Below are 26,697 nucleotides of genomic sequence, written 5' to 3'. Positions count from 1 at the left end.
GAGAGGAGCCGCGGGGCTGCAAACACCCCGCATCCCCGCTTCCCCGCATCCCTGCGCCGGGATCCCTGCTGCTGCTGGTTGCCCCCAGACCCACCAGCCCGGGCATCCCCAAGGCGGAACGGCCGTTGTGCCCGCGAAGCCTCCGTGCCCCTGGCAGGGGTAGCGAGCCGTGGCGGGGTGTCTGAGGCTGAAAACCCACCGGCGTCTTTCGGCAGACGTTGAGGCGTGACAAATGGCAAAGCCTAGGATGAATGGCGGGGCTGTTGAAACTGTTATTTGTGCAAATACTGGAGTTTAGGCTCAAAGGAATCGGGGTTTATGTCCCAATAAATGGAGTGTGAGGAAAAGGGGATAACTGCACAGCCTGCTTTTCAGACCTCTCCTCCCATTCGCTGTGCTGCTGTCTGAGTTGCTCTCTTGACCCACGTATGGCCCCAAAACATTGCTTTTCTTTCCTTGCTGGTAGCAACTTCCATTCAGGGGCTTGCAGTTACCTCTAAAGTCAAGCACGTGGATGACTTTCTGAACCGAGAACAGCTAGAGCTTCAGTGTTCGTCTTCCCCTTAGACCCTCCTGAAGCAGCTGCAGGTACAAAACAGCCTGAGCAGATCAAAGCCGGTGGGAGTCTGGTCCTTAACCAGGAGCAGCTACGCCTTCGGTAACCCCGCGCGTCCCCAGCCAGCGCTGACCCCGAGCGCGGCAGCGGTGGCGGTCGGTGAAGTCAGCTTTCCGAGCTGCGCCGTGCGCTGCAGCTCTCCCATTCCTGCCGTTACCCACCAAGGGCTACCCTGTTTTCACCTGCCCCAGGAGGAATGCTCCCGCTCTTCCTTCTTGCACATCGTTCGCGTTGTTCAGAAACTTCAGATAGCGGGAGGATACCTAAAGCGTCGCGCCTGCGTGTGAGCTGAGTAAGGGGAAGCTGCAGGAATGGGTACTTTCCTCCAAATGAGCGCGGAGCTGCAGATTACATGGGATGTTCTGCTACAGACACCACCCATTTCAAATAAGTAGAGGACAAAACTCCTTTCTTCATATTATGACTAGGATGGTATTTTCAGAAATGCTTAGTGCTTTGCTTGATCTTGCTAATTGCAACTTGACTTCTTTCGGAGCAAAATCCCAAAAGATCAATCTCTAGTCCAGTTTTATACAAGTATGCAGTAGCCTTGAGTGGTTTGTGTTTTGCCTAAGGGTGGTGATCTGATCAAGTGAACATAACTGATACTGCAAAAATGTAGGTACTCAAATAGGTGTTTGCGAAAGGGCTTGAATTTGTTCCTTTGTTTCATTTTCTTTTCCCGCTGGTCTGCAGTCAGACACAGACAAACAGGCAAAGCAAACAATCTGCGTTTCCACTTGTACAATGGGAGGAAATAGGAACTGAAAGGATTAAAAAAAAAAAAAAAACCCAAAAAAAAACCTGGACAGAAAAGCTGCTTCTGGAGCCTCTTGGGGTTTACAGTTCATGAGGGCTGTGGTACAGATACTTGCAGTAGGGGTGAAAAACTGTCCTTTTCCTCCAGAGATCAAGGTGGTTTGATCTGGTACCACTGAAATTACCCCTATCCAGCCCTCCCTTCTAGCCAGCGGGGTAGAATTTTAAGTGATTGATAGAAGTTACGTGTTCTAATCTCTTCTCTTGGCTAATGTGTTGCTATTTTAGTATATGGGAAGTCCGCCTGTACCACTGCCAACTTAGTTGTCTTCTATAGTGTTATGAGTTACAGTGATATTTTTGTTTGTTTGTCTAAGCATGTGACACAAGTAGGGGCCCTGAGAGAAATTCCTGATTTTTTTTTTTTTTTTTTTTTTTTTAACATCTTACCCCTGGAAAGTCTAAAACTTCATTTAAAAAAACTTTTTAAAACTAGTATTTTCACTCTAAGTGGAAAATACTGACCCACTTCTGAGGTGAGGGGGGAGAGAGAGAAGCAATGGGAGGAACAGAATGACCTGTTCTGCACAGAAATAGGGCAGCAGTGTTTGCTAGGAGAGGAACTTGTTTTTCACTGAATATTCAAGTAATTTTTGCTATATAAATTTGTTAACCTTTACAAAATTATCCTTCTTCATTTGGAATGCAGTGTAACATTTTTATTTTTCTGAATAATTTTTCATTTCTTTATAAATAGTATATATCTCTAATACTTCTTCATTAATGTAACATGCTTTTTCTTGAAGTGCACTAAGTGTTATTAATTAAATTTTGTTCTTTATGTATCTACGTGCAGACACGTTAGATTTTACTGTTAATGTTTTACAGCCTGAGTTCTGGGGCATGCTAAATAGTGTTCAGCTTCATAGCATGGTCTATACTCAAAGTGATAAATCTTAGCTAACTTCTTGGAACATACCTAATCATAGAGTAGAGTGGGAATTAGCATATAGGAGAAAAAAAAAAAAAAAACATAAACCTTGAAGAGCATGTCTTGATTATTTACGGTGTATTAATATTTATGTTGTTCACCACTCTGGCCAGCTGTGGACAAGGGTGATCATAGTTTATAGTGTTTAGGTGACACGCTTTGCCTTCCCTGGTAGGAAGACACGTGTGGTCAGTTCTGAAGGCAACGTTAAGTCGAATAAGTCAATCAAGCAGTCCCAGTACAACCGAAGGGACTGACTGGCGGTGTCTAAATTTGGCTAGTCTGAGAGCAACGGGGAGGACTGCCGTTACGTTGCTGCAGCAGTCATCTCCGGAGCTCGTTCTGATGCCGCGGTCTGCTGTGTGCTCTTCCTCTCTATAGCACAGAGTTAATGGCAAAGGTATCCAGTTCCCATCTGAAAGAGGGTGTTTGTGGGGGATAGATAGGGAAGGGGAAATGCAACATTTGGCTACGCTGGCCAAGTGGTTTTGGGTGAGACCCAGGACTGTCTGGAAATGGGGTGCCAAATGTGGGGGTGAAAGGGCAGACGCGTTGGATCCACATGGTCAGCGTTTAGGCAATGCAGCTGGGTTGTGGTTTTACAGAAGTCCTGCACCCCGCACTGCTGGCATGGAAGCAGTCACTTACAAAGAAAGGAGGGTGTGCTCCAGCTGGGAGATGGAGCTGAGGGCTACCCTAGAGGTGACCTGGAACAAAGCCCAAGCTTCCAAATCTCAGCATCTCCCAGTACCGCAAAGAAGAGAACAACTGCTCTAGGGGAATACGATTCTTTGATTTACGGCCCCAAAATACAACAGACATCCAGAGACATTGTGACAGAAGTGCCACTAAAACTTTATAATGTCAATCAAAGTAGGCTTTCTGCAGCCTGAGTTGCATGATTAAAAGGATGAAGCTGTAATCAAAATTATAGCTGCATTCCCACCTGGCTGCTGTCTGGAATTCTTCATGGGGGTTTAAAAAAAAAAAAAAAAAATATGAAAAAGACTTTCTGAAACTGGTAGTTATCTGCCCAAGGCTGATGTGTGTTGTGGTGGGTTGGGTGTTTTGGTTTTGTGTTTTTTGTGTGTGTTAGTTTAAAAAGAAACAAAACCAATCAGAATTGCTGTGGATTGCATGTTACAGTTTACACTGAAATGGATCATTTCTGAAATCCAGTGCTAGTATTCAGTGCACGATTGACCCCGAGCTCTGCCTCAGACCATTAACTAACAAAAACAAGCTATAAGCTTCCAAACTCGTAATAACTTCTTCCTTGGAATTTATTCCTGTCCCATTTCAAGTTTTGCGTTACTGTTGCATGTTAAGCTGGAGAGCTCCAACGGTGACTGCAGTGAGTTGTCTCCTGTGGTACCAGTTGCTGAGACAAGGATTACAGACTGGTCTCCCTGATAGAGCTCTCCTGTAAACTCTCTCGTTGGGTGACGCTTCTCAGCGCCAAAACACGACAGCCCCAGATTCGCAAACCCCGTCCACTTGGTTACGTTAGTCAAGACCCCAAGGGACAGCGGGGTGTCCGTCGTGAGCAGCCGTATGCTGTAAAACAGCGGCTGTGCCTAAACCGCGGTGCAAGAGCAGCGTATCTGCAGGTTTTATGTTCTTGGGGTCCTCCTCCCTGCCACGCTAAGCCACCGGCGTGCTCTGGGGAGCACACCGCAGCTGCGCGGGAGGCTGCCCTTGCCTGCCCGCGGCGTGAGCAGGCAAAGCTGGTGTTCCCAGCCTGGCTCCGGGGCTGGTGATAGCAAACGTTGGTCATCCCTTCTAAAGAGCTGGGTCTAAGTAGAAAAGTCCGATGTAGGTGGAAAGGGAAACAGAAGGATCGTGACTTTGTTAAGGTCATGTGGAATAGGACATAGGGTTTCCTGGATCCCTATGCAGGGCATTGTTCATTTGATGCATAATCTCTTACGGGCTTTCCTTGTGTTACCAGGATGGAAAGGGTGGAGAGGAGAGGGGCGAAAGGGTGGGGTGCCGTCCTTCGGGGCACAGAAGGCTGAGCTGGCAGTCTACCAGCAACCGCAGGGCCACACAGGTTTACCCGAGATGGGCTCAAACTTCAAAGTTCCTAAGTGGGTTTTGAACAGGAAACCTGCTTGCTGAAGTTCCTTTTCAGTAAGAACTTGCAGCAAAACAGCTGTGCCTTCACCTTGCTCCCCAAGGGTGGGTGGCTGCAGCCTGCATTGGTTATCCTGTGATAAATGCTTCTGGGTGAGAAGGACCTCTGGCCTCAAAAGTCCTCCACCTCCAACAGCCAGATCTTGCTTGCAAATACAAACCTTCACCATCCAGAGAAGGGCCCAAGAGTGAAGTTTATGGTATCTACCAGCTTTCTGGCTTACACAGGCAGGCAGCGGTGGGAAGGGTCACCCAGGAGTCCAGCAGCCTTGTGCAGATGCTGGATGCACAAATGCAGATGCATTTGTGTTTGTGCACAGCGTAAGTGCAATGCACGTCTGCGTGCCTGATGGCAGAGTGCGTCCGATGCAAAATTGCCCTCCGCCTGGGCACAAAGGTGCAAACTAGCGAGCGTCCAAGGCTTCTGGCGTCTGGGAGGTATCCCTGCATACAGACACCTCGCAGCCTTGCCAAAAACGCTGCTTTTTAAGGCAGAGAAAAGCGAGGTCGTGCTTCTGGTTGCGGACAGGACATAGACACAGATGGGGACTTCTGCATAGTCAAAACCACCAGCTTCGTGCTGCCTCAGTATCCTGCAGCAGGCAGTCCCTGTCCTTCACGTGCACTTTTTCCTGCTGCGGTTAAATGGGGACAGCTACATCAGACAGACCCAGAAACACGTGGACGTTAATGAGCGCCTGTTGCCAAAAAGGAAGCGTGTGATGGGACTGCCGTGGGCTGCCTTGGCATGGTGCACAGCACTGGAACAGGACAGCTGGGTTGTGTCGTCTGGACTTGGAATTGTCCACTTCAAATCTGTCGGATCGCAAGTGCGGAGGGAAGCTGATGGGAGCTGTTTGCCACCCCGAGGAAGAGAGGTCTCTGCGGGATCTGGGAGGGAAGATGGCAAACCACGCTCTCTGCGTGTGACCTGCAGCCTTACAATCTCAGGTGTGTGTCACCGGGACCTTGGGTCTCTGGTTGTAATCGTGGCCCAAGCCAGGGACTGTCCAAAATTTTTGTTTGGACCTAACAGGAAAAGGTGTTGTACGTGACTGACTGCATCGTTTTGTAAATATACTTAACTCATGTAAAGCCCCTTTATCAGCTAATAGCTTGACAGCTAATGCTGATACTCTTGTTTGATGTAAATAGGAAAAATACATGTCTTGACCCTCAGTAGAGGGCATAGATAAGTGGTTCCTTTATCTAATTGAGCTAAAAAGGTAAATACACCTCCAATAGAAATAACACTGAGCGATGTGTGCTATTCCATTTATATCTCCCTGCAGAGATAATGCACGGTTGGAGCTCATCAGAACCAGATCTTTGGCATAAAGCATCTTCCACAAATGTGGCTGCAGTGAGCAGTATGCAGATTTGAAAAATTTGTATGCTGGCTCCAGGTTTGCTGATTGTTACTGTAGTGACTAACTGGCAACTGCAGCAGACTTTATGCAGAAATATTTTCTGGAGGAGACAAGGAATTTAGCTGGACTCAAAGCTAATGGTAGAATTTCTTCCAGCTTGGATACCTCATCAAAATGTAGGCAGGAACTTCAACTTCAGAAAGTCATTGAGCTTTAGAATTGTTCATGTCTAAGCTCTGTATGAACTTGATAGCGTTTAACGCTGTATTCTTGGGTAGGAATACGGGTGACTTGCAGATGGCTGTTGGATGTTTTGGCTGCATTCTCCGGAGTTGAAACCTGCTCTCAAACAGAGCATTTAGGTGAAAGATGAAACCTTTTGTTAGGGAAGTGGGTCCACAGACCATTCCTGCCCTCTGCCCAGTTTCTGAGGAAATGTGCAATGGAGCATTTTGAATCCCAAGAGGCTGATTCCCTTTAGTGATCTGGGAAGGATCGGCAGCGGCGGATTGCACAGAGGGCTGGGAGGGCAATGCACCTTGTTCTTCCTCACGTTTTGGGTTAAATCAAAAAGGACAAACTTCTGCATGTCTCGTCACTGGAAGTAAGTGAATCTGTTGATCTGATTTGGTTGGGAAACAGTTAAAACAGCCAGTTGCTCCTAGGAGCTTAAACAGAAATCGAAACACCACCTTTCTCAAAACAATTCAAACATGCTCAACCTTGTGGCTTCAGCAGAAGTAGCAATGTGTGAGTTCCCATGAACTCTGGCTAACCTCTGAGATTTATTGATAAATGAAAAAAATAAGGGGCCAGGCCCTGAAACCTTTCCTTACTTAGGCACTAGTGTCGGTGTGTTAACAAGAAGCCCAGGGCTGGGTTCAGGATGTTTACTGCTTTCAGAGATGTCAAGGGAAACAATCTCGAAACAGTTTCAAAAACCAACGTAAAGGAGAGAAACCTGTGATTTTTGTGCTGAACTGCCAGCACAGTTGTAGTCTATGCATTAAAGCAAGTGTAATGTGGAGCACATTACCCTGCTGAGATAAGCCGCAAAGGCATTAGTGGTTCTTCTCCACATGAACACCCATGGCCTCTGAAAGCTTCAGCCCTCTTAGTGTGGAGTCTTGCAATAGCACACGCACTTTTTTGGGTGGTGGTGCTGAGTTCAGTAGGGTGCCAGTGTGCAACCACTGCTTACAGGGACTGCTGGTGTTTGGGTGAGCTCTTGGGTGGCTTTGCTTCAGCCCCTTTTTTTCGTAACTAGCTGAATAGACAGTGAAGTTCAGAGGGGGAGAAGGAATAAAATTTAGGATGTCTCCAGGGTTCTCTGATTATTTTGTCTCTACTGGCTGAACCTTTCCCTTTGGCAATATTTAAAGGAAAGTTTTATTTGTGTATGTTGGGATGATGTCAGGGGTAAGGACAAATGATGGTGTGTGTTACGTAATTCTGCCACATTGTTTATTGCATACATTAGCAGGTGCAGAGACTTTTGAGATGTATTGCTCTATGATAATGATGAATCCTTTACTTTGGGAAAATGTACAACTGTAATCAAAAATAAATCTGCCGAGATGGCGGTAAAATTAGTATCTCATGATGAAAATGTTTTTATATAGATATATAGCTGTAGATATATATTTAGCTATAATCTCCAAGATACATTTTTTTATATACACACTTTTAAACTTATTCATCCCTTTTAGGTAATTGATGAAAGGCAGATGTAAATATATAGATATGTTTACACCTTTTCATGAGATTAACCTGTAGCCCTCTGCATTACCCTGCACAAACTTGTGCTGGTAGGGGAAGATGAGGTTCTTCAGCTTAATGCAGCCAAGAAACGTGGAAGACTCTTTCCAAAAGGTGTGATAACAGTTGTTGAAAATAAATTGTTATGAGTTGACAATTAGAGCAAACCAACGGGAATGAGTTTTTAGTGCTCCTTTCAGCCTCTTGAGAAGGGTTCAGATTCTCCGGTTTATTGAACCGCTCTCTGTTTTGCTCCAGGATAAAGAGGCCTAAAAGAACATAAAGGTGTGAAGTGTGTGTAGTTAACAGAATTTACTTCCATGTAAAGGCTGCTTTACCCAGCCAGAGAGTATTTATTGCAGGTGAGCCTGTGCAGAGGGATGGTTGGATGCGACCCTATGCGTTTCCCTCAGGCTAGTAGTAACTTTGCGCGGTGTGAGGAAGGTAGGGCACTGAGACAAGGCACAGGGCATGATCCTGCCCTCTCTGCACAGACTCAGCTCCTCCCGTCCAGCAGGCAGCCCAGTTGCAGACATGGGAGCTTTTAGGAGTGCGGGAGCAGGGTCGAGTTGTGCATCTCAGTTAATAGGGACGCATTTGTTGTGCAAAGCTGAATCTTGACCCACAAAACAAAAGGGCTTGCAGTTTTCTTTTCCCATAAATGCTAATTTTCCAAACCTTTTTGGGGCAGTTCAGTATTTTCATTTGTAATGGTGAAAGTGAGTGAGAGCAGCAGGTTTGCATGCAGTGGGAATAACTGTGGCTGCAAAATAACAGGTGCCTGTTATACAGAGGGACAATTTGACCAGGTATCATGCTTTGAGATCAAAACTGAATGCCAAGCCTTTCCCCCTTCCTTATTCTGATGAATATTCAATATCAAGTGCGATGCTAGCCTAGTATTGATTGATTGATTGATTTTTTTTTTTTCAGTCAAGAAGGACATCTCCGTGCTTCACTGTAATTATGAAAATCAGTGTTGATTCTTGACATCATCCTTTGCAGAATGTACAGCAGCCCAGGAGAGACTCATCGTTTCGATGGGTTGGTCGCCTGCTATGTGTGCTGGCCGGAGACGTGGAATTATCAGTGTACTTGACTCCAGACAAACTTTGGAGTTGAGTCAGGGTGCCAGCGTGTCTAGCATGACTGTATTTTGTGGAAGGCCCTCTCTCGCTATATTGCCAGGACATTCAATGCCTGGAAACATTTGCAAACAATGGCCTCCAACAAAGGAGCCGTGGCTGTGCAGAGGAAGCTCGCTAACCGGGATTGACGTCAGCTGGGATGGATGCTGACCAAACACCAGCATCTGTTGGGCTAGCACTCCTCACTGCCCAGCTGCTCTCGGCCACGGTGGCGTGCGTGCTGTGGGCCTGGTGAGGGTGTGCCCCATTTGTCTTCCTCCCGAGGTCTGTGATAATATAGGAATCCTATCATTCTAGTTTATGAGAAAAAGCTTTGCAATCCCAGGAGTGCTTCCGCGGAAAGAGGACACTTATAAATATACAAAAACTCAGCAGGATTTAGTTTTCTGTAAAAGAAAACATGACTGTGACATATCGCCTGAGAACGAGGAATCATTTTTCTTTGATGCAAAACTGCTTAGTCTTAGAAATAACACTCGTATGCAATTTTGTGCAGATAGGACCTGGGTTTTAAAATGACATCAACCTAGCTTTTAATTTTGCAGGTGTAAATTGCACCTGCAAATCATTTTGTCTGCAAACTGCAGCATTTCATATTTGATTTCCTGATTTCCTATGGCTTACTTAACAGGTGTCAGTTAGTTATTTCGATATACAGCTTTGCAGGCACTACTATTTCAGGAGCAAAATTGCAGTCTCAAAGCTTCAAACCCATTTCTGAACATTTGATGGAAGTGAGAAGTTAGGACGTGTAGCCAATCCACTGTTCATACAAATCTTCTGATACTATCCTCCAGTATGAGATTAGTGTTGGCTTTCACGGCAAAAGACTGCATCTACGGCATCTGTTGAGCAACTTGATCTAACCAAGCCAAAAATCTGTGCAATTTACAGCAAGATTCCTCATTGTGTTTCTAATATACATTCTTGTGAACCGCATTTTGTCAGTCTCGGTATCAAGTTTTCTCTTTTAATAGCTTTATTCCCTATTACCTCCCTTTTCCTAGCTTTGTTTTCAAAAACTAGCCGCTTACCTAGTCTAAAATTAGCAGTTATCTGTTGCTTAATAACGAACATGGGGGTGTGGACATTTCACTAGTGAAGTGTGTGTACGTATGTAGGCACACACGCAGTCAAAGCCTTGAGAGAGTTCCTCCCCACCACCGTAGAAGATTACATTTTAAATACAAAGCCTCTGCATGCTTTTTGGGAGGTAGCCGAGATATAGTTAACTCGGCTGCAGTAAGAATTTAAAAACCCAAGCATTTCACAGTAAAAAGTCTTTTTTAAAAAAAAAAAAACAAAAAACCACCAAAAAACCAAACTCTAGAAAGTACATACAGCTTTAGTTTCTTGGCAGCCTCATGCAGGTTGCCAGATTGATGCACTGAAACCCAGAGTTTTCTCTTTGTCCCGAGGTGAGGCAGAACATGTGGGGTGGGGAGGTGGGGACAGTGCCAGCTGCCCAGCACCTCGCTTCCCCGGCACGCATCAGCCCTGGATTGCAGGACAAGAAGTTTGTTCTGATTAGGTCACCCTGGGCCTGTGCTGAGATTTCCTAGAACAGGAGGCTCGGAGGGTGGCAACCCGTGTTGAACAGGAGTTGGATGGAGACCCGTGAACTCATGCCATGCTGTGTTCTGGCAGCAGATGTCTCCCAGTGTTGCTGCTTACTTTGGGCTAAAGGGGGAAATTCAACCCTGCAAAGGTAACTCAGTTAACTTTAGAGCATGGTAAGGGTATGTGTCTGATAACACATCACCAAACTTTACCTTGGTAGTTTTGTATCTCTGAAAGGTTGTTGATACGTGATTGAAAGCAAGTACTCAAGCCCAGTTGTTATATGCCTAATTTGTTACTGTATACATAGCTTGCATACGTGCTTTACTTACAGTCTTTTGTTATTTTAACAGGGTCGCCATGTTAAGACTGGGCAGCTAGCAGCAATCAAAGTGATGAATGTTACTGAGGTGAGTGCATAACCAAAAATAAAGAAGTTGTTACGAAGGTGCAAGGAAACATAAATAATCAGATCGTGAGAAGGCAGGTAGCTTATAAAAGACGATCCAGTGGTATAAATGATGGTTGCTGAGCACCGGTTTGTGTTTTATAAAGTACTGAGAAGTGTTAATACAAGGAGATTTTTCAATTGTACCTGACCAATGGTGACAAAGCAATAAGGGAATGCATTGCCATATATTTTGATGGTCTATAATAACAGAGGAGAACTCTCTTCCTGCTTATTTCTAGTTGATTATCTGTTTCCAGAGATAGCAAGTAAAAGATTTCCTGTAGCTCTGCACTGCCCCTGCTGTGTTTCATCACATCCTCTCCCCTCGCGTGCCAGCCATTCCTCAGAGTAGATACCCTGACAGCTAGCAAGCAGGAACATGTTAGAAATGCAAATGTAGCACTTTTTTATTGTTATTTGACAGATGAGAGAAGGAGACAGTTTAATTGGCACTGTCCCTGCTCACATTTATAAAGTGGTGTCAGTGCTGGAACAGGCTGTCGAAAAAGTTGCTAAGTATTAATTTTTGTTTCTCCTTTTAAGAGCGCAGCCAGTAGTGAAGCAGCTTGCCTCCTTGAGACCGTGTTAGCCTGAGCCCCAGAAAGGTTGGGGAGACTCCCTGCTGCTGCTTCTCCAGTTTACTGGAAGTCCGTGGTTTGGTAGGATGCACCTAGTCTCACTGAAGACCAGCTTCCCGTTCTGTCACTCTGGCAGCGTAGGTACGGAGTACAAAACTCCAAGATAAAGTCTTCCTGCGATACTGTGGAGGGGTTATCACCTGAAATTAAAAACAGGGCCAAGTCCTCTGGGCCGAGTCTGCCAGTGGTACATCTACACGTGGTGTTTTGGGCAAGCACAAGCAAGCCTTGCCTGCGTTTTCCTATGTCTTTTGATTGTCTTGGAAGACAGCAGAACAAGTTGGTGTCTGCGTGGGCCTTGTCACGTAGAGCAGGTCCAGGACAGTTCTCTCTTCTGATGGTGTTGGAATCCAGCCCTGAGCAGCAGGTGATCTCAGTTGCGCGTTGGTTTTTTTGAACTTAGATGCTACTGTAATGCTTTTACAAAGCCTGTCTGAGGGATGGTTTGGCTATGGCTGCTACCTTGTCAAATATGCATGCCTAGTTGAATTGCCGGTTTCGCTCTTCTCTGTGCACAGAGGAGGGTGCATTTTTTTGAGTGCTACATTAGATTGGTGGGATTTTTTGCTTTTAGCTCTGTAGGTACTTATATCATCAGGTGCTTTGGTTTTAAAAAATGGCAGTCACCAAACATGAAGCTGCTGGATTTCGGAAGGGAGAGGGGCTAGGGTTTGGGTCGCAGACAGATTCCTGAGATCAGAGCACCTCCGTGCTTTGACAGAGGAGCTGACAGGACAGATCTTGGCAGGGACTCAGAAAGGACCCAGAGCTTCTGCATGGACTGCTTTCATGCTCTGCTGGGACAGTCAACAGTGCGTGAGGGGTGGCCAAACATGTCACTCGTGGGCTGTCATGTTAACAGCAGTGACAGTCCCTTCCTTGATGAAACAATTGAAGCAAAAACTGCAGGAAGGGAACCTTGGAAAGATTTCCTTCCCTTTGCTATACATAACACCGTCTCCTTTGTATGTAAGCAACAAACTGTAGCATCCAGTAATGCCTGCTTGCTTGGAAACAAAATTTAAATGGAGGACAACCTTGTGGTCCAGCTTCAGGAATTCACGTTGACAGACTTGTGTGATTCTGGGAACAAAACCCAGCCGTTTAGGTCTGATTTGCTGCTTCCTTTGAGGCTAGGGAGCCAGTATCATACTGGGGAACCTGTCCTATTGCTTGAGGGGCAATGATAACAGATCGTGCTGTTTTCACGTTGAGTCACTTAATACGAAAGCAGCTGTGACGGTTTGAGAGTTGAGTGGTGAGCATGTTGGTGCAGCCACCTGGAGGGGTTTTCCCTGGTGCTCTTCCCCCACTAAGCCCTGAACAAACCCGGTTCAGCTGTACTCGCGTGCTTCTGCTTTCTGACCTCAGTGCAGGGTGAGTGCAAGGCTTTCTGCTGTTATTTCTGCTTTCTTAGTGCGGGGCTGGCTGCGCTCCCGCTGCTGGGGCACGGTCTGGTGGACCCGGAGGCAGTCCTCTGCTTCGTAACGGGTTTCCTCCAGGCCCTCCCTGGCGCCTCTGCGAGGCGTCGGGAAGACGAGTGCAGGATTGCCTCAGGCGGTGGGTGCCGGTAGCTGCCGGTTCCTCCTGCGGCTGTGTCCCCTCTGCCCTGGGGTTGCGTCCTCTCCTCAGCCACCACACCTCACAGCTCGGTGCGTTACGGCGAACCCCGACGGCTTTCGGCGCGGCTGGCTGCGCGCAGCGGCGGGGCGGCGTCGGCGGCTGCGGCCTGGACCGGGCCCTTCGCGTCCCCTCGCTGCAGAGTCCCAGACCGCTGGGGGTGAGCCACGTGGCTGCGAGAAATGGGGTTACTGCTGGCCTCCTCGGCTGACCCGGCTGGCCAGGGACCGTGCCGCTGGTCTCTCGTAGCGCAGGGCGGATAGGGAGATGGGAAGATTCCTATTCCTAGCAGATAGGAAGCCAATGCGCTTCTGCTCTGCAGCTGCGGTAGGTAGGAGCATGAGTATGGCTGCGGCTGATGCTGTACATGTCCAGGGTCTCTCTGAAGCTCAGTTCTCCTCTAAAATAGCAATAGCTTTTCTCTGCTTCATAGCATTTGGTTTACTGAAGCCTCTCGCGGCAGTAGTGGGTCCTAACTGTAATGTAGAAATCCTTTCAATCTCCAGAATTTCAGTGTCATAAATTCAGAGCCTGTTAAGGATTCGGTGTTTCTCTTGCATTGTTAGTCTGCTCAGGTTTAAGTTATTTTCTGATCCTTTGGTCTTGAAAAGCTAGCTTGAGGCATTAAATAAAGTCTTTAAAATATTGAAATCCTAGTCTCCAATGTCCTGCCTATAAATTGCACCTGAGAGCAACATCTCGCATGGAGTTTGGCTTGTGAGAAATGGAAGCTGTCATAGTAAACCTGCTTGAATGAGACAGGAGGCTCCTAGTCCCTGTGGCCATTTTCATCTTTGGGTGGTTATATGAGCTGATTAGCGCTGCACAGGGAGCAGTTTTCTTAAGGAGTGAAAATTTCATGTGGTAGAAAACAGGAAGGTGAAAAAATAAAATCAAGACGAATGCAGTCTTTTTCCCTTCACCTGTCTCCAACAAAAGTGGAGAAGAGCTGAATGCCTGGATTGACCTTGTGATTTGTGTACATGCTTAGAGGGCTCCCCAGTTCAAGGCTCCAGTAGATCCCTCTCATTCAAAGTGGGACAATTCCAGTGGCTGAGTTTGACAGAGCCCCATGCCAGTGTAGGTTGGTGGTGGTTTGGTCACTAACCTGCTCAGTCATAGGCCAGTGCTGTCCAACTTGGGAGGGGATGGGACTGAACGAGAATATCTCATATCCTAGGGGTCTGAGCTACTTCCTTGGTACTTGGATATTCTGCAGTGGGTTTATCTCCCCCAGCATCATGTTTTCATCGCTAGAAAATTCAACCTCAGAAGTCTTCCAGCTAACGTTTCATCATAACCCGTACGTTTCTGCCAAAAGCTTCCGTTTCACCAAATCTATGTTTTATTTTCCAGCAAGAAATCATTTCATCAGAAATTCCCTGACCAGCTCCAGCTGTGATTGTTCAGCCCTAAGGTCTGGGGCACACCGAGAGTGTGAACAAATCTGCCCTTCGCTGTCCTGAGCTGCAGCCCCGGGCCAGTTTCTTAAGAGTGGCAGCAGGATGCTGCGGTCATTGCGGGATCCTCTGGACATCTGTCGGGAAGCGCTGCCGTGTCACGCTACGGGGGGGTCGGGGGGAGCCCTTTGAGATGGTTGAAGGGGAGCTGATGGCTGCGTGCACTCACGCGCCTCTCCACGCAGGCTCGGCTGCCTCTTATCTGACGGTGCCAAGCAAGCAGAGCGCTTGCGGAGAGATTGGATTCTTGCTGCTCTTCTCTTCAGCTATCAGTACAGGTGATCAAAGAGCTCTTCTGCAGCAGGTCATTCTCTCTCTGTCCTTGCTTTCAGTCTTTCCAGATAGCAAAATAACATTTAAATGAGAAACTTGTCATTAGAACTGCCCCAGTACTACAGGGTCTCTTGGTGGAGTATTTATCAGCTGATGATCTTGTTTCCATTTGTGGTCAGAGGCGTGTGCTTTCTAGTTCTTTGCTTCCTAATGTCATTGCAGATAGGCCCACGTCTTCAAAAATAGCCTTTGATCATGAACCTGTCATCTTTGTGCATGCAGCCATCTGTGCCCAGAAACACACTGGTTTGTGAAAGCAAACAGCTTTTTGCACCTGCAGATCTGCGAGCTTGTTTCCTCTTCTTAAGCAGCATGATTTATGAGCAGGTTTCTAGACCCCTGGGAGTTGTGGCTGATGGTAACACTGACAAGAGGGGTGGTGGAAAGTGGAAATCTTGAGCACATGCACGCACTGAAAAGTTGAGGGTGCTTTTGTCCCCAGTCACCCTGCTTGAAGGATGTATGTAGCACTGAGGCTTAGCAAGTCCAGGTTCAGTTCCTGGCTGGGCCTCACACATGGCCCATGGGACAGAATCGCTCGCATTTACTCTTTTGCCTTGGTTCCTCCGTGTGAAATAGAGCAATTTTTCCAAAACTTACTCAAGCACTGGGAAGATAGAGTACTTTTTGTCTGTGAAATGCCCACCTGCTGTCTGTATAGCCCTTTACCTTACAGACTGACTGATGTTTGAAGTCACGTCTCTGTCTTTGGAGGATGCAAGAGTTTGACTCAGAGGATTTCTCCTCAGCAGTGGTGGGGCTCAGCAGGGCAGCCCGCTGTCCAATCTAAGTGGTGTCTTCCCAAGGCGCTCATCCCGTACCTGAGCAGCGTACAGCAGTGTGTGAGCAGAGGTGACTGCCTCTACGGGCGAGGATAGGCAAGGGAAGAAGAGGCGGGTGCAGGGAGGGAGCAGGTTCCAGCCGTCTGGATAAATAGATAAGGGTGTGGGATAAAGCAGGAATTGGATCATCTTGCTGGTAATGGGAAAGGAGCATTACACATGTGCAGCGACTCTTTGCTCTTGCCAGTGGGTGTAGAAGAGACTACCAGGTATTCCAGCTATATCCACAAACAGGCACGTGCTTATCTTTGTTTTGAAAACATGGAGGCGAGATTGCAGGGGAATAGAAAGTACTCGGATAAGAGCTGTGCCAGCATGGTTCCAACATCCAGCAAATTAATGGGGCAAAGGAAGAAGAGCTGAAAAAGAGGCAACAGCTTTGAGGAAGTGGTTGAGATCTGCCAGCTCCCCGAGGGGAACTTTGTGAAAGCTGCAGGCTGGTGCTGAGGGCATAGCAGGGAAGCTTTTCAGTCAGGCTCCACCAGTGCAAAGTTCATGCAGATGGGCAGAGTTAAAAATCCCCAAAACGTTAAGATCTGAAGAGATCTTAAGTAATTTGGGGAAAGCCTTGACCAAAGATTAATGTTGCCCGTCCCCATGCTTGGTTGCCCTAGCAAAGGAGTGGGCAGGATGCAGGAGGGACAGCAGGGAGGGAAGGGAGTCCTCCCTGTTTGTCCCGCTTTCTGCCTTTCTTCCCTAAAGATCCATTACCAGAAACTCAGTGACCGGACCCTTGTGGTCGGGTCCAGGACCACGGTTCCCATGTCCTTATTCTCTGCCTTCTCCTCACCTGCCTGTTTCCACCCTTTCACGTGTACTATCTGGAGTCCCAAAGGGAGCAGAGCCTTGTTTCCCTTCCCAGAAAACATCAGCACGAGCTCTGAGCTCCCTTTGGTTGTGCCCTGGCCACGTGCAGAGAGAAATAGGACCTCGCTCACGGAGGATTTCCTGCATGCTGTCTGGGAGTCAGCTCTGATTTCTCTTGGAGACTCCAGGTGCTGCCCCAGGCTCCTCCTTACCCTTACTAATTAAGTCATACAACATCCAGGGCTGTATCAAGCTGAGGACTAAGGGTCCTCCTTTCTCCTTAATTGCAAACAAAAGAGAAACGAAATATCTAGTGTAATGTGTGCAGCTTGAGAGCCCGTGTTCAACAAAGGGGCTGTTCTGAAACCTGAAATAGCTCATTTTGCTTCAAGTGGAGTTATTTTACATTTCCCATTTCCTAAAGCTTAAGATAATGAGGCTTTGGTCTGGTAACATGTCTCCTGTGGATTGATGTTACTGGGGAAAACTTATTGGTCTCTTCTGTTGGGATTGATTTTTATGTGGTCGGGTTTAATAAGACGCATCATAGGCATATGCTTGAGAGAATTTGGTGTCAGCCTGTCAGGCTTTAATGTTTTGCTACAGGTAGAAAGGACAATGCAGCTGGTTTTGTAAGGAGTGTGTTGTGATGGTTAAAGGAAAGCTTCGATGGCAAAGCTACTGGAAAATAATGGAAAAGCGCAGAGAAATGTCCTGTGGGGCTGAGCTGTTCTTACTGCATCTTTTTTTTTTTTTCCCTTCAGCTAGTAACTGCTGACTGGGATGTTTTGCAGCAGGGTAAATTAATTTTCAACTTTGTCATACTCCTTTTAACCTATACAAGGATACCGTGCAGCACCACTCATTTGCTATTAAAGCAAATGAGACAGCAAAATCTACATGTGTTTCACCAGGTATTGTGCACCATTTCTCTTGGTGGCAACATAGCAAACAGGCTAGCTCCGAGAGGACCTCTTCAGATCAGGCAGTTCTCTCTTAAAAAGGGTATTTCATTCTAATGTAATTATTAAAACTTGTGTTTCCATTAGTTGTCTTATTGTGCATAGTGCTGTACTGGGCAGAAGAGAACATCTGCCCTGGAGAGACTGAAACAAAGACAATGGGGAAAACGGAGCTAGCTAGCGCCTGGAAGGAGATGTCTAGGGATGTGCTAGCCCCCAGAACGCCGGAGACTTGACTGATGTGATGATGTTAGGAGCGGGGAAAAACTCCATGGTCCAGGTGGGGTAGCCTCACAAGGAAGGAGAAGATCCTAACCCTGTGCTAGCTCTCGAGTTCGATTTGTGGCTAGTCGCCTACTTCTTGGCTTTGACTTCCTCCCAGCAGGACCCTCCATGGGACTGGAAAGACAAATTGGCTGATGTGTGCACTAAGTGCTTTTCCAAGTATTGAAGTAATGGAGTGTTAGGAATATTTTTATTATTGTTTGAATCTGGGTAATTTCTCCAAGACTAGATTACTGCATACAGAAACCACAAATGGGGGAGTAATAAATAGGTCCTGTCTAATCCCCCTGGGGAGACAATATGTGATTGTTATACCCAAATTGGGACATTTTTGATTCTTTAGGTCAAACACTAGCAATTCATTGTTTTAGGCCGATGGATCAGGGTGATTCAGTCGTCGGCTTAAGAGCCTGTCCTTCAGTTGCAGTCTCATAATCACAGGATAATTCAGGTTGGAGGGAGCCTCAGGAGGTGTCTGATCCAACCTCCCGCTCAAAGCAGGGTCAGCCTTGGGATGCGACCAGGTTGCTCAGGGCTGGTTCCAGCTGGTTGTTGAAAGCCCCCAAAGATGAGTTTTACCCTGCAGCTCTGGGCAGCCCTGGTGCTCCGTGATCTCTGGTCACCTAAGGAGCCTCCCGCTCTCTTTTGCTACAGAATGAAGAGGAGGAAATCAAGCTGGAGATAAATATGCTAAAAAAGTACTCCCATCACCGCAATATTGCTACATATTATGGCGCATTTGTAAAGAAAAGTCCTGCAGGCCAAGATGATCAACTCTGGGTAAGTGTTTTGTGTCATTTCTGTTAGTAAGATTTACAGCGCCTTTCTTTAGAGCTCCAGTATGCTTGGCTCGGACTCTGTCTCAGTGAAACTCTGAAGTCATTGTTCTGAAGAATAACATATAAAAGAGAAAAATTGCTCCTCCCTAGATGTCTTCCATCCCCTATGATTTCCTTTGAGGATGGGCATAAAATATATTACAATACTTGTGACTCGTGCTGTCATTCTGATTTGTTGTTAGAGCTTTTTTTTTTCCAAATTAAACGCTTCTGTAAATTTTTTTTTTTTTTAATGAAAGTGAAGGAGAGCTTGTCTTCTTGCCCTCCTCTCTTTTTTCCTGTTGCTTTCCTCTCCTTTTTTCAGTTGGAAAATAAACAAGGGAACAAAGGAATCGGCAATAAAAGCAAAGAAGAAAAATGAATCCTCCAATTTTTTTGGCTGCAAGATTTTTGAAGCTTTGCAGCAAAATGAGACATTTCAAATTTTGAAAAAATTGACATGTTTTTCAGTGCTATTAGCTCTTGTTTTTCTAATTTTGAAGTTTCTAAAAAAAAAAAAACCCCAAAAACCCCCAAAAACCCAAACCACCAAAAAACCCCAAAACAGCACTACTGAGGTTTTTTTATTTATTCAGCAATGTGTGTGATTCAGGAAATGAGATTTTGTGTCAATTGGCATCCGGGAAGCTTGCGTGTAGTTTGCCCCACCTTGATTGTGGTGGAGCGGGTGTTTGCACATGGTATCTCTGCTGGTACCGTGCCAGCGCTGTGGTAAAGGTGTATTGGGTTTGTCTTCCTGCAGTTGGTGATGGAGTACTGTGGTGCGGGCTCTGTCACTGACCTGGTAAAGAAGACAAAAGGGAACTGTTTCAAGGAAGACTGGATTGCGTACATCTGCAGAGAGGTTCTCAGGGTGAGTCGTGCCAACAGAGCTTTGTTGCTCCTTTGCAACAAAAAGGCCTTTCCAAGCCTTTGGTCGCTAACATACGTCACTAATGAGCATTGTTGTTTAAAGGTTTTGATCCATGGGGCTCATGGGCTGTGGTCCTTGAGTTCAGAAGGGCCCAAAGAGCCAGCATGATGGCTGCTTGACTTCCCGTATTACTGTAGTTAATCCTGTTTTCTGTATGAAGAACAGAAAATTCCTGTTTCCTATGGCAAATAGCCATCTTCTGCAAGTCCAGATTCTGGGCATTCTAGAAAAGTAAATAAATTTTCTGTTTTCAGTAAGTCTGTCCTCCACATCAGGAGATCTTACTGCTCATTGCTTCAGCTTTTCATGCTGCGTAAGATCTTTCTGTTCATAATTCCTTTACGCACACACACTCAGGGGCCTCTTTTCCGCACTATTAGAAGCAACATTGACTAAAGAGCATTCCAAAATCTTAAAGGTGGCCCTGCTGGGGCAGTATTCCCCAAGACAATTCTTGGGGCTGTATTTCATTGTATGCAGGCTTAGGACTTTTTGTTTGCTTGTTTGTTCCTGGAAAGTACAGAGGATAAAACAAATCCCAAGTGTAATCTAGTGAACTAGCCCGGAAAAAAAAAAAGAAATGTTGGAACCTGTCATTCTAAATTCAAAACCCATTACAGAGTTACTGATCCATCTTCCTTGTAATGGAGTTTTACTTCTTTTCTAAGTAATGGCAAGATGAATGTGTATTCTGGGACCTGGAATTCAAATGGCATGCCAAAGTAATGCTCGAATAGGGGTAAATCTTTGCTTCTGGAGCAGAGGAGTTGAGAAGCGTGCTCAGTAGAGAACATTGGCCATCTTAAAATGATTTGGCATTAGACTGCAGATTGTAATAACTATAGCTGGAGAGTGTGGGGAGAGCTCTTCTGCAAAAAAAAAAAAAATCTTAATGTCTGGTCAGGTTGCTCTTCATTTGTGTGGCTATAATATCTCTATTAAAGCAATTGATGTTAAAACATTTGGTTTATGCTCATGCAACTGAAAACCGTAACAGCATGCTGGTGTAGAACAAGAAATTGGATTTAATCATGCTTGTTTCAAAACAGAATGACCCAGTTGCATGTGGATTGACAATGTTTCCTTCTGGAAAAATTAGAAGCTGGGTGGAAGCTCTGTTTGAAGTCATTAATATTACAGAGGCTAAGGATTTTGAGTGAAGCATCCCCTGGCTTACTATAATGTATTATTTCGGTGTGTTCCTTTATATCTATGCTAGCTTAACCATGGACAAATTTGGAACGAAGGAGGAGAGAATATTGCAAGTATTAGCTGAATGAAAACAATATTTGCTGCATTCAAAAAGAGGTCTGACATGCTATTTTGAACTTTCTGTGGTCCATTTACCATTGAACATGGTTTTGCTGAATGCAGAATTCAAGCCACTGGCCAGCCAGCTGCTGTCTCTGGTCCTCATAGAGAGCATTCTGCATTGCTCTTTCTCTCTTTTGTTTGCTTTTAACACGCAGTATAAGGAGTCATCCCTTGATTCTGAGACAGAAGTTTAAAATATTGCTACCTTGTTCTCTTCACACTTGACTTCAGAGATGTTCCACTACTGTCAGGCCTGTGGATAAACACAACAATCAAATCTGTGGTTGCTGTCCTCTCTCCTCCCCGAACCCGGGGTCTTCATGTTGTTAATAATATCTAAAGGACTTTCCCTATGAATAAAGTCTGAGAAGGGTAGAAATGTAAAAAGGCAACAATGCCATGCTCATGATAATGATAGGAAGAAAGAATAAGGAGAGTCTGGTTTTCTTTTAGGGCTTGGCACATCTTCATGCACACCATGTCATCCATCGAGATATTAAAGGACAGAATGTTCTTCTTACAGAAAATGCAGAAGTAAAACTGGGTAAGTTTCCTTAAATGTGTGCCAGAAACCTGTTCGTAAAAAATTTAAGATTTCCATCTTGTCTCTGAAGGAACCTTCAGTAACCTAAGAGCAACAAATATGTCAAGTAGCATTAATGCTTGTTTATAAGGTGTCTGTCATGTAGAAAGAGCTGAAAATGTGACATATTCTGCAAGGATGTCACTCAGCCTGTGGGGAATACAGCTACTTCTGGGCAGTCAAACACAGAACGTGTCTAGTAAGTCACAGCACCATCAGGCCTTCACAGCAGATTCCAGCATGCAAAGACTTCCAGAATAAAAAAGTTGAGGGAATAAATTATGCCAATCCATTTCTCCAAGGGAGTGGTCTTAGAGATTTTCATAAATCTGACAATAGGTGAAATTAATCATGTGTAAGGGCTACTACTGAAGAGTAGCTCTTGCTAATAGTCATCTCAAAAACGTTGGAGAGTTTACTTATTTCCTTTTCTAGCTGTGACATGTCACTGCTGACAACTTCTGACTTCATAAGACTAAACTCAAGTACATATCTCTCTTGAGGAGGGGATGTCTTTCATGTTTTGGGAAGACATCGCAGAGAACGCGTGGCAATGATTTAAAGGACCAGTCTCAAGGAGAGCACTTCTCTTATTTGGGATGATCTTTGTGCTCCCTCTCTCTTTAATTGAAAGAATTCACTGCAGAGTTGGAGAACAAAAATAATAAACATGGCCTGTGGGCGTGGGGCAGGATGTTTTGCTGGAGCAAGTAAAAATAAGTACTTCAAATCTTATTATGGTTTAACTTTATGGTGAAATCCTGGCATCACTGAAGTCAAAGGGAGTTCTGCTGTTGTATTAAATGAAGGCAGGATTTTGCTTGTAGTCTTTAAAAGATATGTACAGTTTTCAACTGTTCCCTCTTAAAACTGGCAAAATAGCGGGTTTGTGTGTGTTTACGGTCTCGTATAGTTACTTGTCCCACCATTCTTCACATGGTTGACAAGAAAGTTAAACCATTCTAACTCTGGGTAGAGGCAAAACAGATGTACCAAGTATAACAATTTTGGGGGGGGGGGGGTAAAAAAAAAAAAAAGGGCAGTTTCCAGAGAGATTTAGCTCATATGTCTTAAAGTAAAGAAGCTAGAAACCCAAGAGGTTCTCAGTCCAGTTCCGTTCCACTTCAGTGTAAGTGTGCACACTTCCCATCGGAAGCACAAAGCGCGTGATGATCCCAAAGGCCAGGTCCAGCTTATTGCTGGAGAAGATTAGCTAAACAGGCACATTAAATTACAGTAGTACAAATGACTGTGGTTTGCAGGTGATCTGCAATGAGGTAATAAGTGAGAAAATCTGCTCCTTGATGGTAACCATAGGGCTGTCTCCTTTCAGTCCTTTCTTTTTCCTGTTATTTTGTCTTCTCTGTGAATAGCACTCAAGTGCTATGCCCAGTGGATCCAATTAGTGTAGCTTAGAGGTGCGTTCAAAGTAAAATAGAATCACATAATTACTGGTTGTATGGGCCCGTCTTCATATCTGAACAAAACCATTTTGCTATACAATGCTGATGAAAGTAACACCCTTTTCAGCACAGAGTACCACACAATTCTCTCATTATAGTGAGTCTAAGACCAGAATAAACTAATGTACTCTCCAGCTTGTTCTAAGATAGTGTATGAATGTAGGGAAGGAGTTATTCCAAACACCTTGAAATGAAGTGACATGATAGTTCTTTCCAGCTTTCACAAATGGCCATATTAGACACATCCAAATTTGCCTTGTCCGTAGATACTATTTTTCCTTTCACATACTAGTTAAAGATCTCAAGTCCTACTCAATGTAGCGTTTAGATTAAGCATAAATTATTCTGTAATGTCTTCCTAGAGCAATTCACGTCTGCTGTAACCTGCCTGGCAGATTTAGCATGCTGTTTATTTGATCCTTCTGTCAAAAAGAACAACAGAAAAAAGGCAGTTAAATTTCAACTGTTGGACAAGATGTACTGGAAGAACTCAGATTTGATATGTATTGTAGCCCAAAGGTTTGGTATTCTAAACAGTGTGAAAGTAGCCAAGCTAACACTGCCACATGGATACAACTCTTTACTAATTTCTTTACCTCTGCTTGGCTTTTCAGTGGATTTTGGTGTAAGTGCTCAACTGGATAGGACTATTGGGAGAAGAAACACGTTTATTGGCACACCGTATTGGATGGCGCCTGAGGTCATTGCTTGCGAGGAGAACCCAGACTCTACGTATGATTACAGAGTAAGTGTTACAAGTCTGCATAAGGTAGCAAAATGTGCAGGTTATTGCTGAAATCCTGCTCAAGTACTGCATTTGAAAAGTTCAAACTGCCCTCCTTTTAAACCGCAATAATATTATAACTGTACAAATAGAGGTATTTGTAATATGTGGGTGGTGGCTCTTTTTTTAAGAGTGGAGTTTCATTATGAATATTTTTGTGTGAATTGTTACTACGTGAAATACACTTTCATGAACTTCTGTGCAAAAAAAACCCCAGAACTGATATATGGAGGTTGCAGGTCAGGACAGAAAAGAAAGGAAGAGGTAAATTTGGAAGGAATACTTGAAGTAGTGTAATACTAATATGACAAGTTACTGCTTTCCTCTGTGCTAGAGCTGTTTTACTCTCCACTCAGCTGTGAATCCTGAGTTAATTGGCAACAGTTAGTATCACTTCACTCATTTACGAGCATGTGACTGCAAAAGGTTTCCCATCCCAGAATGATTTCAGGTCATTCGCAGGGTGGCTGAGGTGAGAAGGCGCAGAATTTCTTGTATTTCAGTTTGTGCCCATTGCCTCTTGTCCTGTCACTGGGCACCACTCAGAAGTCTGGCTTGGTCTTCTTTACTCCCTTCCCATCAGGAATGTGTACGCATGTATGAGATGCCCCTGAGCCTTCCCTTCTCCAGGCTGAACAGTTCCATCTCTCTCAGCCCAGAGCCTCCCAGCTCCAAGCCCTTTAACAACTTTGTGGCCCTTTGCTGCACTCACTCCAATATGTCCATGACTTCCTTGTACTGGGGAGCCCAAGAACAGCTATCAAGCACTTTTTCTGGTTCTCCTCCTAACTCTTATAATATGCTGATGCTGTTCCAAAGAGACTTACAAAGCTTATTCTTTGTCATCTGGCCTGTTTCCAGCAGTGTTGTCATTCCTCTGCCTACACTTACCATGCAGGATGTTTTCCAGGGATGGCTTTCTGAGCAGCCATCTTCTGAGTGACCCTCCGGTCACTCTCTTGGTTGCCGCTTTGCACCTCTCATTCTAATTGTGGCTTCAGAAATATTTATTAGAAGAACAGGTTATTGCTTCCATTCTGTAGTGATTCAGAGGCTGTGATTCTCCCTTGTTGAGACCTTCTGTGCTGCACTGGCAGAGTGAGGTCACGTTGTGTGAGTGTCAGTCATGACCAAGGAATGTTCTTGGATTTTGTTTTATTTTTCATACCCTGTAAATCTTTTACTGAAACCTCAAGAAATTAATCTCTTGTCTTCATTCCCTGTCCCCAGTCGATTTCCTTTTCAGAATGTGTACTTTTTCAGAAGATACAAGCATTAGGAACATGCACCCCTAATTCCTGAGGTTTCTTTGCCTTCTGTAATAATCACAGTTCATCTGTGTGCATTTATGTCTGCTTCAGAATAGATTCTGCAGATGGTAGTTTAAAACTGATCAGCGGAGGGTTTTGGAAGCACTTATGCAGACAGTGCTATGACTCAGATGGTGGCATGGGGCCGGTCTTTTCTATAGCTGATATGATGAGCAAAGTAGCAGGAAGCCACTCTGTAACTTCTTGCTGTTCCAAAAAAAAAAAAAAAAAAAAAAAAAAAAATTATAACGAATGAGTAAAAATATGTATGCATAAATAGGTATATATACACACTGACCTTTACGAACACTGCCGTCATCCTCCCTTTCACCTTGTCTGTCTCTTGCGCTTTGAAACTCCAAACCAAAGTTCTTTGTAGCTTGGTTGTTTCTCCCATTGTCCCCAAAACCTGCAGTAATATTCCTAGAATTTTCAGTCATTTACTTAATAACAAGTCAGGATCATGTATCTATTAAATTCCCACCAGTTTTGTAGTCAAATCCCTCCACAAACTATGATGTGAACTGGTTTTCAGCTTGTGTAAAGCAGTTCAGAGCAGCTGGACTGAGAAGGCTCCGTTGATAAAGTCAGTTAGAGTGCCAGGCTGGGTATGAGCTGCTATTCGTGTAATGCTGTATTGCTTCTAATCTTTGAAGGTTTGTCTTCTGTTGTTCCCTTTTTAAAAGATAGTTTTAGAGAAGCCCTGCAAGTTGGTTTGGTCACCTGCCTCTCATTTGGCTATATTTAGACACAAAAAATAGTAAAATAATGCACATGATTAGTCAAGTGGAAACCTGTGAAGTTTTTACAGTCACTGGTAGTGTTTCCGATGCTCAAAACCTGGCCTTACCATCCAGATGAGCTGATAAAGAAAAGTCCATTCGAAGTTAACTGAGCTGAACATATGCTGCAGCGTAAATCTGACTGCGTGATGTGCTCTCCTTTCCTTTCATGTGCCCAAAAACATGTGGCTGGAGACTTTGTAGACAGCAGAAGTCAGACCCCAAGGCCTGACCATAATTTCTGTTCCATCAGTGTCGAAACTCAGCAATGACTGCTCTGAAATAAGCATTAAGACCAAGAATTTTTTTGGCCAGGAGCAGGGGGATGAGGCACTGCTGTGTCTCACTGCCTCATGAAAACAGTTTAAAAGATTTAAGACATATATTTAAATGGTGCCTGCTATATTCTGGCTCTTGTTCTTTGAATGCAGAAGGTCTGCATTTTGGGGCTGGCTGCTTAAATGATGAATCAGCTGTTCAGAGTTGCATGGGAAATGGGAAGCTTCTGGCTATTAGCACGTTTCCTAAAAGCTCAGTAGGGAATGGGAGGGAGCAGAATGTGTGTCACTCCAACTAAAACCACCCGATCCAGGAGAAGTCTAGGGAAACTGTAAAAACAAAACAAAACAAAAAAAGCTTGAATGCTGCAAGTTGCAATGTGCAATGTTTCTTTTCCTGCAGAGTGACCTATGGTCTCTGGGAATCACTGCTATTGAAATGGCCGAAGGAGCTCCTCGTAAGTGATTTGGTATAAAGATGGGGGTGTCTATGCTTTGTGGACGTGTTCTGTGTTAAAATAACTCATGCTTGGCTAATGCGCAGATGTACAAAATTCTGGTTCTGGCTGTATCTTTAAAAATAATCTATGACTTTTTCTCTTTTGGGCTCTTTTGCTTTCCTCTTCGATCCTTTAAGTCTATATTTTGATTCCTTGCCTTCATTTCCTAGGGAAACAAAATTTTTTTTTCTTAGA

The 26,697-nt window shown here is 44.9% G+C and overlaps 1 protein-coding gene across 6 annotated transcripts in view; it reads left to right on the top strand.

The window, feature by feature from the left end:
* The window catches only part of NRK (Nik related kinase), a 118,012-nt gene that overhangs the window by 32,542 nt on the left and 58,773 nt on the right, over positions 1 to 26,697 (top strand). For all 6 annotated transcript variants that reach the window (XR_005931051.1, XM_029996437.2, XM_029996433.2 and 3 more), the window contains exons 3-8: positions 10,692 to 10,748; positions 18,391 to 18,516; positions 19,318 to 19,428; positions 21,256 to 21,346; positions 23,463 to 23,593; positions 26,406 to 26,460. Coding sequence is in view for 5 of the 6 variants with exons in the window: in XM_029996433.2 (XP_029852293.1) it covers positions 10,692 to 10,748; positions 18,391 to 18,516; positions 19,318 to 19,428; positions 21,256 to 21,346; positions 23,463 to 23,593; positions 26,406 to 26,460 (571 nt within the window). In the remaining variant the exon portion in view is untranslated. The remainder of the gene's footprint in view (positions 1 to 10,691; positions 10,749 to 18,390; positions 18,517 to 19,317; positions 19,429 to 21,255; positions 21,347 to 23,462; positions 23,594 to 26,405; positions 26,461 to 26,697) is intronic.

This window comes from Aquila chrysaetos, chromosome 21, assembly GCF_900496995.4.
Source record: "Aquila chrysaetos chrysaetos chromosome 21, bAquChr1.4, whole genome shotgun sequence".
Taxonomy (NCBI): Eukaryota; Metazoa; Chordata; class Aves; order Accipitriformes; family Accipitridae; genus Aquila; species Aquila chrysaetos.
This window is presented reverse-complemented; position numbering and strand designations above follow the sequence as displayed.